The 15,010-nt window shown below is 38.5% G+C and overlaps 1 protein-coding gene across 2 annotated transcripts in view; it reads left to right on the forward strand.

The window, feature by feature from the left end:
- si:ch211-51c14.1 (protein kinase C and casein kinase substrate in neurons protein 3) overlaps positions 1–14,312 on the forward strand; it is a 60,624-nt gene extending 46,312 nt beyond the window's left edge. For both annotated transcript variants that reach the window (XM_039774258.1, XM_039774259.1), the window contains one exon: positions 13,029–14,312. In XM_039774258.1, coding sequence (XP_039630192.1) covers positions 13,029–13,141 — 113 coding nt within the window. In that variant the 3' untranslated portion in view covers positions 13,142–14,312. The remainder of the gene's footprint in view (positions 1–13,028) is intronic.
- Positions 14,313–15,010: the final 698 nt, after the last annotated feature.

Raw genomic sequence — 15,010 nt, forward strand, 5'->3', positions numbered from 1 at the left:
AATGACAATGGCAAAATTTCCTCTCAATCTGTAAAAAGACTGTTTCACTATAGTTTTCAATAAGTGTAAGTGACACTATTAGAAGAAAATTAGGTGTTTTACTGTTTTTCTTTACATTCTTCATATTAGCCCAGTCATTAATATACAACTTTAACTAAACTTAATATGATTTTTGCCGTTGTCATTTGTGCCATTTTATAATACCAGTACAAAGTGTTAAAAATATAAATAAATAATAATATTCACTTTAAGAAAAGAAACCAAAAGAAACAAGGAGAGTGGTTAACTTATGAAAGTATTAGAACTTACATTCAATATTTACATAGCACCCTTTTCAGGGCAATTTAGAATCTTTGGTGATTGCAATAGCACAAAGAAATTACATATCCCACAAAAATATATTGAAAATACTTAACCTTATATAATATAATGTTGTAATAAAAGGTTTAAAACAAATTGAAAATTAATGCATTTTTGATATACAGTCACATGAAATGCTTATTTTTTAACATATGTGGACATATCAAGGTTTGATCTTCATTTAAGTGGTGACTTTAGATTAAAGTAATGTAATGAAAGAAAAAACATTGAAAATTTGACTTGAAAATCATCCTTCCATTTTGGTCTATGAAAAAGTAAGTATACCCTTGACACTAATTGCCAGTATCGCACATTTTGGCAGAAACAACCTCAAGTTTGTGTTTCTTATAACTATCTACCAATCTCTGACTGGTAAAGTTTTTCTCACTCATCTATGGAGAATTCTTTCAGCCATGCGATGTTTGACGGTCTGTCTTGCATGCACAGTCTATTTCAATTCTCCACGCAGCATCTTAATAGGAGTCAGATTCTGGTTTTAACTTGGCCATTTTAGAACCCTTAATTTCTTTCTTTTCAGCTATTCCTTGATGAATTAACAAGTATGTTTAGAGTCAGTGTCCTGTTGGAAGGTCCACTTTTATCTGTATAACGCAGTATACATACTTTAATGCATTTCATCTTAAAAATGATATCAAGAGCTCCAAGACGATAGCTCTTGGAAATCTAAATTGACTTAGAAACCAATTGTCATCATCTGTAAATATGCACTCTCTTCTATTAAATTGAATTGAATTCCTTTCTTGTTATTATATGGTACAATGAGATTCAATATGCAAATTATTCATAAACGTATTTTCCTATAAAATGATAAAATAACAATAATATTAATATGATAAAAAAATGAAAATATGCAATATGAAAGCATAAGTACAATATACATGTACATATAGTGGAGATAGTGCAAATGGTTCATAAAGTGGCTCAGGTTGTGCAACATTACAACTGTAGTGCAAGTTTATAGTGAGGTAATTGTACTTATAAGTACAAACAGTTCTACCAGGAGCATATGATGGACTGATTGAGTGCGTTTAGAGGTCTTGGGATGAAACTATTTTTGAACCACAAGGTCCTTACAAGAAAGGCTCTGAAGCGATTGCCAAATGGGAGAAGTCCAAATAGACTGTGCACATGCCTGAGGCAGCGTGTGCTATAAATGTTCTCCAAGGTTAGATGCTGTATCCCGATAATCCTACGCACTCTTGGCACAATCTGGTGTACAGCTTTCTGATTAGTTGCTGTACAGTTGTGATTCCACACTCAGATACAGTGGGTTAAAATGCTCTGACTGGTGCACTGAGTAGTAACAACGCTAAAGCAACTATGGTATTTGGGATAGTTTGGCCATTCCATGGATCATTATATTGTTATAGTTTGATTACAATCAGATGCCTTAAATTTATAAACAATATGCGGTTAATTTCAGTATATTTGATAAACCCGTGTCAGGGATGTAAATCTAAAAAAGAAAGGGAAACCACACAGGAAAAGTGGCACTGCTTTGATGCTGGGTGCCATCAGTTTGCAAAATGGATTGTGCTATCATGAGAATGTGTGTGGGTTTACACCAAGTTTAATTTTTATACACCGTGATGTGAGTGTGGAAACGAGTGTACACAATATTTTTGTGTGTACTCACCATTTATACATGAGGTCCCTGGTCTTTGTGTAGGTGTTTCTGGGCAAACTTGTAAATCTAATTGTTGCAGCCTTTTTCTAATTGTATACCTGTGTGCTTTTATATCAGCATTGGCAAAAACTAACTATACCTGCTGTGATTAAATTTTGGTGTTATTAGAGACTTCTTTCAGCAGCTTATGTTCTGGTGCTTAACCTGCTGGGGTGACCTGTCCTGAACAAGCTGGAAGCTGTTTGAAATCTTCTCAACTTGTAGATGATCTTCCAGACATTGGAATGATTGGTTTCCAACTTCTTGGAGATCTTTTTAAATTCCGTCCCAGACTCATATTCATCTATAACATTCTTTCTGAAGGCATCATTTAGGTCTTTCAATCTAGGCAAGATGGTAACATACACTTCAACAATAAAAAGGAAAGCAGACTACATGTCTGAGGTTTAAACCAGACAGATTCCTTTAAGATCCACTATAATGATATTCTAATCATTTTGCACTTGATCTGATTCTAGGTTTGGGTATTAGATGTAGTAATTAATTTTAGGAGTGCATTTTTTCACATGAGAAATTTGCTATTACATTGTGTGACCTCTAAAGGGGGCGTTGCAGCACTTTAAACCCCATACACAACCACAATAACATAAGTATTAGTGTAAATACAAAGTGTATCATAATTATTTTACCATAACAAAGGATTCCTTGCAACAAATTAATAAACACATTATTACAACTCCATCTTGCCTGAATGAGGCAGAGTGGCTTCTTTCATCTGTGACCCAGGAATACTTTTTACACATACTGTATACAAGCATACTCAACTCTGTTTGAGCCATTTTAGAGGGTCAAGTACAATAAAATGTTCAGTAATATACTGTTATATCCTTTACATCAATTAGCATTTCTTTCAGGTAAGCTCCAGAACTGCTGCCTGTACTGCTGACTGTAGGCTCCATCTCTTGATGAACCTTAAACTAACTAACTTAAACAAACTAAACAAGTTCAGAGGATGAGCGTGTCGTGAAAAGTAGATGGATATGCTGCATGTGGTTAAGGCCAATTGCTAGTGGAGGACCAGAAAATGAAACCTGTTTGGGGATGATATTGTGGAAAATGTAAAATTTTGGGTCAGCATTCTGAAATTTCTATTCTGGCCAACCTATCCAGTCACTCATCTATACTCAAGATAATATATATCTAAATGTTAACATCTGTTTTAATTTAAGGAAGTATAGCATGAACACTTTAAACTATCTTTGTTATCTATAGCTTGATGCTATTTGTTCCTTGCATGGTGGATGACCATATCCTGCATTCTAACTTTCCTATTTAATAAGCCTATTGTAACTACTTAATTTGCAAAAAAGGTCACAAGAATTCGTCACCTGAAGCTACTGAGCAAATGTAAAGTTCCTGTGCCTTGTTTTCAGTGACAAATATTTACATTAGGGGTGTGAATTCCGAGACTAGGACAGACAGATCAAGGCCCAACTACAGTCAAACTGCTATGGGTTCATCTCAGATGAACAATGGCTTTACTGAATCTCAGTGTTTTTCTGCACTCTTTGTGTCTACATAGACTTTTTACAGTTTTTCAGTACAGAAAAATTTCAACTACTGTATGTTCAAATGTGAGCAAAAATGTATTGGAAATGCAAGATCTCATTGTGTTAGCCAGATGCCATCAAAGCTCTGATGATATCAAAAATAATTTAAAAAATGTCTAAGATGGAAGTGAAAGCACAGCAGGCCTACATCTATAACCACTTATGTTTTGAAATAGAATTGTGTGGCTCTTCGCTGGATGTGAATTGTAATGTTCCAAAAGTCACCAGTTAGTATTCTTTTTCCAGTCTTTTTAACACACTATAGCTTTGCTGTCACATCAACATTTCACACATAATTAGTTAGCTAATGAGAGTAATATTTCTGACCCAAAACTGACTTTTTACAGTTCTTTTGTTGTTTTGTGAATAGCTTATTCTGAATTCCACTTTTTTATATAATGCCTGAAGTTGAGTCACCATTTTTTGAAATGCACAGATACATTAAATTTCCCAGATAGTTATGGCAACAATAAGTAAAATAAATACAGTGTTAAAAAAATTAATTCTACAAAAAAAGTCTAGTCTATGGTTTATGTGCATTACTCTGCTTGTCTCCAACTACATTTATTTATGCTCCCTCTCTCTAACTCTCTGTGCTCTCGGAATGAGAAGATATCAATTCAAAATAGTCTTTACAAACTAGATACTTGTTGTCTGAGGGTTTGTGAAAATAGCTATCATTGAAGTTGCTATTTAAAAGTTTAAAAAGTGATGTGCTGTAACTGAATTTTTTGAAGATTGACAAGGTTTTTACCCATATCTTGGCAGCAATTGGAGTGAGACCAGAATCTGGCCTGGGTGGAATGTAAATTGTCACTGCCACACACAAATGTATATATATATATATTATATATATACTCCTGGCGTCGCGGCATTTTATTGGGGAGGAGCCGAAGTGGAGGAATGCGGGAAGGACCGCAAGGGAGGATGGGAAGGATGGCGTCAGGGCAAGATGGCGGAGGAAGGGCGGAAGTATCGCATCAATCCAGGCCTATGGTGCAGGAAGGTCTTTCTTTCTATGAGGAAGCAGAGGGAGAAAGTTAATACCCCACCATTCCCTGGCGGCGCAGTGGTTTCCCAGGTGCTATCGAATCAATCCGCTGCCTCCTACTGGCGTCGCGTGACCACGATCCCCCTTAGCCCAGGACCGTCAGGTGGGCGGACCTAACCGAGAGGTCGTGAATACGAGAGGGCATCGGCATTGGCCTGAAGGGTGCCCGCCGATAAGTGATATATATACCAGCGGATTCGACTCTTTGTGTAGGGACATCCACTGAAGTGCAGCGTGATCAGTCACCAGAGCAATTCGCGACCCAGCAGGTAGTAACGGAGGTTTGCCCACTTAATGGCCAAGGCCTCCCTCTCCACTGCAGCGTGCGGGTCACATCACAGGGTGCTCGACACCATCGGCGCTTTGGCTCAAAGAATAAGCGGGAGCCCAAAATCGGCCCCGTAACACAGGTGCCGGCGTTAGGGCCTTCTTTAGGTCACTGAGCGCGTGTTCTGCTTTGTCGGTCCACACCACGTATAGGGGGCGCCCTTTTTGTCAGGTCAGTCAAGGGTGCTGCTCTTTGAGAAACGAGGAACAAACCGGTAGTAACCCGCAAGCCCCAAGAAAGCCTGCACCTGTACTCGGACGGGGCCATTCTATAACTTTGGAGCTCTGTGGCGCACCTGTCCTTGTCCCACGAGGTAGCCTAAATATTTGGCCTCCTTTAATCCAAAAACACTTCCGGGGTTTATGCGGAGGCGGCTAGCCAGTGTTAGGAGGACAGCTACCTGCAGTAGATGCTCCTCCCAGGTGCGGAATAGATGACAACGTATCCAGGTAAGCGGCGCTATAGGACTGGTGGGGCTTCATCTATCTACCAGGCGTTGGATAGCCCAAATGGGAGGACCTTGTACTGCCAGTGCCCGCTAGGGGTGCTAAAGGCCGTTTTCTCCTTTGCGGATGCCGTTAAAGGAATTTGCCAATACCCTTTTGTCATGTCAAGGGTAGTCAGATACGAGCCGTACCCAGCCGCTCAAGGAGGTATGGGGTATCGAACTTGGAGATCTGATTCAGGCGTCTAAAGTCATTACAGAACCTCCAGGAGCCGTCTGGCTTGGAGACGAGGACAATAGGGCTACCAGGGACTATGGCTCTCTTCATTATGTCCATGTAACATCGTTTCACCTCCAGTTCGACCTCTGCGTTTTGCCTCCGGAGTCGGTAGGGCCTCTCCGGACGATACTATATGTGCTCAATCAGCGCGGTCCGGCGGGTGACTCGCTCACTACCTCGGGGATGGCTCGGAGTGTTTGGGCTAACTCCTGCCGCTGCTTGGGGTCAGCTCTTCGCCGAGGTAAGGGCAGTTGTGCTTGCGAAAGGGAGAGTGACCTAGCTCCTCTCTATCTCTCAGGGCTTTAACAGGTTGATGATAGATCCTCTCATTGGGCTGTTTCACCAAATAGTCGGCGAGTCCTTTCTCTCCTTAACCTCGTAAGGCCCTTGCCATAACTCCCTGAGGGCGGAGTTGCGGTTGTAACACCGGGCCTGCGCTGCTTGCGCACGAGTCCGTGCTCTTTTAGGAGGGGCCTATCTTTGTGAGTGGTCGGCGCAGTTGCGCGTAGCCTTCTTTTAGGATGTCGAGGATTCCCGGGGTTGTCGCCCGTATAGTAATTCAAAGGGGAGAAGCCTGTAGAGGCCTGGGGTACCTCCCGGTAGGCAAAAGCACGGCGGGAGGAGCTGGTCCCAGTTCCTGCCGTCCGCTGACTATATCTGCTTATATTAAATCGCTCACCAACCCGTCAGTTTGCGGGTGATAGACTGACGCTTTCAGGTGCTTTATCTGCAGTAATTTGGCTACCTCCTTGAGCGTATCCGAAGTGAAGGGCGTACCCTGGTCCGTGAGGACCTCCTTGGGTATGCCCACGCGGAAAACAATTAACCAGTTCCGTGCGATGCTTTTAGTATTAGCGGGCGCGGGGAACCGCCTCTGGGTACCGGGTGGCATAGTCCACCATGACTAGGATATACTTGTGGCCACGGGTTGAGGGCTCCAGGGTCCCACCAAATCGACCCCTATCCTTTCAAAGGGGATAAATTTCATCCATCCATGCATTCCTTTACTAAACTGCTTTATACACAACAGGTTCATAGGAAGCTAAAGTCTATCCAAACAGTAGTAATTATAAAGCAGAAACCAATGCAGGACTAGAGAGAAATAAAAACAAAAGAATAACTTTATGATAAAAAGCAACTCTCTGCCAAACCAGGACAGCTAACCTGACTGTATGTTTTTTAGATTGTGGGAGAAACTAAAATTATGTCAGTACATCCACAAAAATCACATTGAGGAAACACAATGTACAGGTACAAGGGACTCCAACTTTGATTCAAATCAGAGTGCAAGCTCTGTGAGGTGTCAACAGTATTAACTGTGCTACTTGTTAAAGTTGCTTGTATTTGACATTGATTTTTCAGTATCTGCTATGAGTTCTTGCTCTGGGACAAGTACAAATCTCTTTTTCATGAATTTTAAATTCTTTGTTAAAACTGCTTTTCTGTGTTTTAGGGAGTACAAGAAAGCTTTTACAACTGTAAATCCTTTCCACTCTTGTCCCACTTTTCCAGCAATTTTCAGTCACATATTTCACTTACATTATCTTGGCAACTTGGGGACAGTGGCTGTGCATGCCATTCATGTAGTTTGAAATTCACAGTGACTCAGTCATATGAACTGACTTGTGTGAATGCGAAGGCTGACAACCAAGGAGTATGATCGTGAGAAATGAAAGAACACAGATGTTTTGGACTACATAAACAAAACATAGACTCATCTGCCTGATGTCTCATGTTTGTTGTGCTATAACAGAGCTGAAAAAGGAAAATAAAGGGATCTAGATTGTGGTTAACGACACATTACATGAGTTCTAGTTGGAGGGGATGTCAAACCTAATGATTGCAGCGGTTAATGTTGTCGCCAGAGGATGTTAGATTACAAAGAGTTGAAAATTGCAAGGGATGACAAATGACATGATTTTGACATAACTTTTCAGCACGTCTTCAAATTTGTAAAGTATTGTGATCTTGATAACAGCCAAATAACATGCTGCCTGACAGCACGGGTGGCTGTACAAATGTTTTCAAGGTATACAAGTTCAGCAACAATCTCAGTCCTAACTGTCCTTTTTCCATTCCATTGCCCATTTCTGTTAATTCCTGAATGTGTCCTTTTTTCCATTCTGTTTTCTATTTCTGTTAATTCCTATTGTGACCTATTTCCATTCTGTATCACAAGCACAATATATCAGACCGATGAATGTCTATTGTGTTTGCATGGTCCAAAACATCTGTGTCCCTTAATCCTCATTCCCGCATTCTATTCATTGTACCTCCCGTTGAGTGATCATTGGTTGTCAGGTCTCACACACACACACACAGACCTTCCCCTATGACTTGAGACAAAATCAGACCTGTTTTATTTAGTTGAGGTGCGCTGCAAACCACTCTGACTGAGTCACTGAAAAAGGCCAAACTTTATAACTGAAAAATCAGTTGACCACATCAAGACTGCCCCTGACTCACTAAGATTATGCAAATAAAGTCCAAAAAACCAAATGGACTGGAAAAAAACTGTAGTGTGATAGTGCTTTTATTTGTTATCCTCTGATATTTGTAGTTGTGTAATCTAGTTTGCTGAAGGCATCGAGATCCATCAACTGCAGCCATTAGGTTTGACATCCTATCTGACTAGAAGTCATGTAATGTGCCACTGGCTTTAGTCATATGCTAAAATCTTGGACTGTATCATGTGAAATAAGGACTAGTGTGAGTTTTCTACTTGGCTGTAAATTAAGAGGTTTTGGAAATCAATGATATGAAGCCCTGTGCACATGACGTGTAAACCTTTTGTAGTAATCTAACAATAATTTCTGTGCATTTTGTGTAGTTTACCAAGAATTATTAGTAGCTGGTGTCATTTTGTAGTACAGGAACTTGGGCCTCATTTGTAACATTGTGCATAGAATTTACACTAAAACATGGTGTATGAACAAAAACAGAAATGCGCATACACACAAAAACATCAGATGCATAAAACTGCACGCACTTCCCAATCAGTATGAATTTTAATGCACATATGTGTGCCTACATCCCTACTCTGACTCCTCCCAGAATTTTGCATATTTGAATATGCAAATCAATATAAATAGCCACTTCCATTCAGTGTTTTGTTAAAAGGCAATGGTAAAAGCACATTTAAAAAAAGAGTTTAAAAAAAAAAGTGTTCAGATGGCCGACACTGATCTCCACGCAGAATACGTAACATTCATGATATTACAACTCCTTGAACATTTTAGAATACTAAGATGTATACTTGATATGATTATCATGAAGAAGTGCATTAAAGTGTATTAAACATGTGGGGTCATGGTGACACGGCGGTAGCAATGAGCTGTCGTCCTGCCCAGGGATTGTTCCTGTCTTCTACAAGATGCCTGCTGTGATGCGTATGACCCTAGATGGTATAATTTATTGCAGTAGTACTGTGTCTGTCAAATGTACCAACCCGCAATTCCAGTCCTTCCGCTTTCTTTCTCCATGTATCTAATCGCCACACAATAATTATCTGTAATAAATCAAAACCAGCTGCAAGCTTAGAACCCTGATTCTTTAAAACTTTTAAGAAAAATTGATAAATCTTTGTTATACATGTTTAGTTAGTCCATCCATCCATCCAGGGTTGTTCCAGTTGCAGCAAGCACAGAGCGCAAGGCTCTGAAACAAACCCAGGATAGGGCACCAGCTCATCGTTACTACTGTGCCACCATGCCCCCACATGTTTAATCATTAACAGTGTACATTATTTAAATGAAGTTAACAATTTATTTGTAAAGTGTAATATATATACTTTAATGCATTTCATCATAAAAATGATGTCAAGTACCCTAGTACCTAGTATTCTAACCGCACACAGCTCTTGGAAATATAAATCAACTTAGAAGCCAATCATAATCATCTGTAAATATGCACTGTCTTCTATTGAACTGAATTGAATCCTTTATTGTTATTGTATGGTAAAATGAGATTCATTATGCAACTCCTCCATAATCTTATTTTCCTACAAAATGATAAAAAAAAGAAAAATATACAATATGAAAGCATAAGTACAATAAACATGTACATACAGTGCAGATAGTGCATATGGTTCAAAAAGTGGCTCAGGTTGTGCAATATTGCAGTTGTAGTGCAAGTTTACAGTGAGATAATTGTACTTATACGTACAAACAGTTCTACCGGGAGCACTTGATGGACTAATTGAGTGTGTTTATAGCTCTTGGGATGAAACTGTTTCTGAGCCTTAAGGTCCATGCAAGAAAAGCTCTGAAGCATTTGCTGGATGAGAGAAGTTCAAATAGACTGTGGCATCGGTAAGTGGAATCAGTGCAGTTGCTGGTGGCTTTCCTGAAGCAGTGAGTGCTATAAATGTCCTTCAGGACTGGAAGCTGTATCCTCTGTGCTCTCGACACAACCTGTGGAGCTGGTGCCCTGAGAGCAACAATGCTAAAGCAGCTACGGTATTTAGAATCACTTGGCCATTCTGTACACCATTATATTGTTACAGAATAATTAAAATCAAGTGCCTTAAATTTGTAAATGATATACAATTAATTTTGCTGTATTCGATAAAGCCCATGTCATGGATGTGAATCTAAAAAAGAAAGGGAAACAACAGAGAAACAGCATTGCTTTGATACTGGTTTCTGCCAGTTTGTGAAACCTAGAAGATAAGTGCAGACTCATGGTGTGAGGCTGCTGTGAAAATTTGCATGTCTTTAGGCCAAGTTTAGTTTTTATACATCTCAAAGTGAGCGCAACATTTATACATGAGGCCTCGTATGTTCAAGGACAGAAGAGAGAAAACAAAAACTTTACCATGCTGAGGAGCTCAGCTCATGTCATCTGTTACAACTTTTTAGTGTTTCATTTGCGTAATATGTAATGCTTCCTGACCAAACCAGCCAAACCAACATAGCAGCCATCAGCATTAACCTTGCCTTTTTTGTTTATTTGGTTACCATCACCTCCTTTAATATAATGCAAAAATAAAAATACTTTCATTAGCAGAGAATATGTGTCAAAGATTTATATGTCATTGCATCACTTTTCAGAAAATTACATTTATTAGTATGATTGGATTTCAAATCAATTACGTTTCACCATTTGTCCCATGGAGTTTCTACAGGTGTTTCACTACCTCTTCTTGTCACAGTTTATAGAGTTTTTCTTTTTTTCCATCCTGCATTTTAATTATGTTGTTCAGTTTAGTTTTAGCATAATATAACATTCTCAAACCTGCTTAATCCAATGTCATAAGGGACCATAACCTATCGTGGTAGCACTTGGCACAAGAAGGGGAAACTATGCATTGCAGATCCCACTCACAGAGACATCAACAGTAACACTGGGAACAGTTTGAGATGGGCAGTTAAACTAACAAATATGTCCTTTGGATGTGGGAGGAAAACTCGCAAAGGAACAGTGAGAATGACCAGACTCCACATGTAAATGTGGGAGCATGGAATTCAAACCCAGGATGTTGGCTCAGTGCCACGCCGCAATGGTTTTAATTGTCGGAAATGTTTCACCAAGGTTTTTGTCTGGAAACTCTTTTCATACCTAGGTGTGTTTGTTTCTTCTGTAATAGTAGCTCACAGTTATGGATGTTTTCTTTAGGGAAAAAGGTTAAATGCTATGGCTTATTTTCACATGGAAACTGCTTACCTCTTTCTCAAGGTTCTTGATTTTTGGGTGAAGGTGCAAGTTCATACTCCTGCGGTATACAGGTATAAGAAATACACTGACAGATAAGTAGAAAAATAAGGTTAAGAATCAACAGAAATGAAGCAGTGTCTATTTTATGGAAGACAGAAGATTTTAGTTGCTCCTTAGAGTCACACAACTCAGTTTAAAAAGAAAAGATGGAATGAATGCAAAGTTCTGTCATATATTAGTAGCTCTAACATGATAGGTGAAATAGCATAATAACAAAAGCTTTTTTGTGAACTTTTTTCTTTAAAAATCATCACATATTTTTGATACCACATAAAATAGACATTAGAATACAGACAGCAAAATAATTCCATTACACAAAAAGATAAAAAAAACAAGCATTTCTTAATACATTTTTAGCATTTCTTGAAACTCTCAAAATTATATATTTATAATCTCTAAGAAAGAAAAAAGCAGAAACATTGTTTTAAGGTAATGACAGGTATTGGCCTTTGTGATATTAATTGACTGAGATAAACACACACACACGCAGACACAGTAGCTACAGCACCACCAAGGGGACAACTTCAATAACTTTTTTTTGATTTGCTACTTTTAGAGACCTCGATTTGATTGCCAAATCAGACATTGTCTGTGAGGTACTTACTGCATATTTTTGTGTTTTTTCATGCTTCTACCTTGACTTGAGAGGTATGTATGTTTGGTTAATCGGATTCTCTACACTAGCCAAATATTAGTAATTGTCAGTGAATAAGAACATTAAAATGAAGACAGCCAGTCGTGCTGATAAACTCTTGTGTATTGTGCTTTCCATGAGCTTAATATCCAAATTTAAAATTTACAGTCAATTTTTCTAACATGGCGAAAAGGTGTTATTAGCTTTGAATATCAGGTTATTTTTCTGGAATTGTTCACTGAACTTGGACACTTTGCTTTTGTGTTTATTTTTGATTAAAACTTTTATTGAAATGATGGAAACAAAAGGGGACTTCATTTACAAAAGTTCAGAATTACCCATCCATTTACCAACCCGCTGAATCCGAACACAGGGTCACGGGGGTCTGCTGGAGCCAATCCCAGCCAACACAGAGCACACACAAACACCAAGCACACACTAGGGCCAATTTAGAATCGCCAATAAACCTAACCTGCATGTCTTTAGACTGTGGGAGGAAACCGGAGCGCCCGGAGGAAACCCACTCAGACACAGGGAGGACCTGGAAGCGAACCCAGGTCTCCTAACTGTGAGGCAGCAGCGCTACCACTGCGCCACCGTGCCGCCCAAGTTCAGTATTAACTGTGTTGAATTTGTTATTTAATCCAGTGCTTTACACAAGTATAATCCTATTTTTGTGTATTTGTTGTACATTCATAGCCTTGTGTGTCAACCTCTTTTTCCTATGTTATAAAAATGGATTATTAAGACTTTGAATGAAGAGTTCCTGTTATAATTGTTTTATATATGCATATCTATCTATCTATCTATCTATCTATCTATCTATCTATCTATCTATCTATCTATCTATCTATCTATCTATCTATCTATCTATAAGTTAATCTTTTTGTATTCACAATACAGTAAGTTTTAAGTTTCTTACTGTATTTATTTATTTATTCATCCCTTTATTTATAGGGGAGGAGTTCCTGAAAGTTGAAGATGAAGATGAGCAGGGCTGGTGCAAGGGCATTACTAACTGTGGACAGCTTGGCCTGTACCCAGCCAACTATGTGGAAATCGTGAACTAGCCAAAGTCAACCACTAAAGTGTGCTACTAAATCCCTACAAGTTTATGACAAACACAGTGCTGTACTAGCATGTGTAGGAACTGAGGTTATGAAAAACGAAGTGACTCTAGCTGTTCAAATTTTAAAGTTTGCAAGTTGCTATTTGTTTTGAAGTCAGCCTTCTGACAATGGACCCCATTTTTTCTGCTCAGTTCCCAACTTATTGTATAGAGTTATATATTACATATTGGTTTTTCATGCAACCATAGTGTTAAGGAAAACTATAGTCCCCCTTCCCTGGCCAGCAGTATAAAAATACTTGTTAATATTGAATTGAAAAATGCAAAATGTGGCTGCTAAATAACTTGCTTTTGGACCATGCAGTATACAGGCAACACAACTGTGCTGTCAGCATAAACACTAGTTTAGTCTGGGAGTCCCTCCATAGTAGACATTAGAACAATGAGTATGTCAAACTGCTAGAATGAACACACCCTTGAATATCTGGTTATAGAAGATCCACGTGTTTTGGGATCAAGCCAAACCTTAAAAAATTCAGCACTTCGTAAATCTCACCCTCATACACTTGGGATCACCATCCTCTAATGAGACTGTCTTCCATTTCTTATGATTTCTTGGAGTGGAAGTTTCAGTATCTGGCCTCCAAGGGTCAAGAACATGTTGTACATGTCATTCTTGTAGGGCTTCTTCCTGGCAGATATGCTTGAAATGAGCCATAACTGAACCAGTAATCTGAGAGTTTTCTTGCTCACACTTCTTTTGTTATGCTCTCAGTATTATATGTATGCAATAATGTATTGATATTTACAATTTTTATTTATGTTTTTGCAGTGTGACTGAAAAAGGTAGAAGTGTGCAATACTTAAACATCACAATAGTACATTGTGAAAAATTGAAGGAGGCTTTCAATTTTATGTTTAAACAAGCTTCAATCTTGCATGCTGTTGTTTCTACTGTTCCTTTTGCTGAAGATCCCAATGGGAATTAAAAAGGCCTGGAGGCTGATCTGAGATTCCGTTCACATTCACTGAAGTGATAGAGTATTCCAGACGAAGGGAATCACTTACAGTAAGTAATGATAGCTGTGGGAACAAACAGAAAGCGTCTTTAAAATGCACTTGCTCATTTATGTATTTTATTTTTAAAATCTTAGTGTTGCCTACGAATATTTGCACACCCCAAAAATCATTAAAACATTGGAAGTTAGACAACCAAGAGGAGGCCACTGTGTCCATTAAGGGCATTTGGTTTGCTAATACCTATATTGACCCAGTATCTCACTTAGATCCTTTTTAAGGTTGTTGAGCTGTCTTTAGCAAGTGAGACTGATATGTACCCAGACCTATTTCATTGTGAGACTTGCTCTACGAACTGCTTGTCACATGTTGTTTTTACTGATAACATTTTATTAAAACTGTATTTTCCATTCATTATTAAACAAAAAAAATATCTAATAAATAAATGACACATTTGCCCTCTAACCTGAGTTCTAACTTGTGCTAAATAAACAACTTTTTGGATTGTCTGTGTGAGCTGATTTTTTCATACATGGGTGGACATCTTTGGAGATGTTACTTGCTCAAAAGTTTGCATGTTTTTTTAACAGACAGTTAAATCTTCTCTGTCAATGTGTCATTCTTTTATAATGTTACTAGCAAAATACCCGCGCTTCGCAGCGGAGAAGTAGTGTGTTAAAGAAGCAATGAAAAGAAAAGGAAACATTTTGAAAATAACGTAACATGATTGTCAATGTAATTGTTTTGTCACTGTTATGAGTGATGAGTGTTGTTGTCATATATATATATATACATACATATATATATATCTACATATATACACATACATATACATACACACATACATACATAC

This window comes from Polypterus senegalus, chromosome 13, assembly GCF_016835505.1.
Source record: "Polypterus senegalus isolate Bchr_013 chromosome 13, ASM1683550v1, whole genome shotgun sequence".
In the NCBI taxonomy this organism is placed as follows: Eukaryota; Metazoa; Chordata; class Cladistia; order Polypteriformes; family Polypteridae; genus Polypterus; species Polypterus senegalus.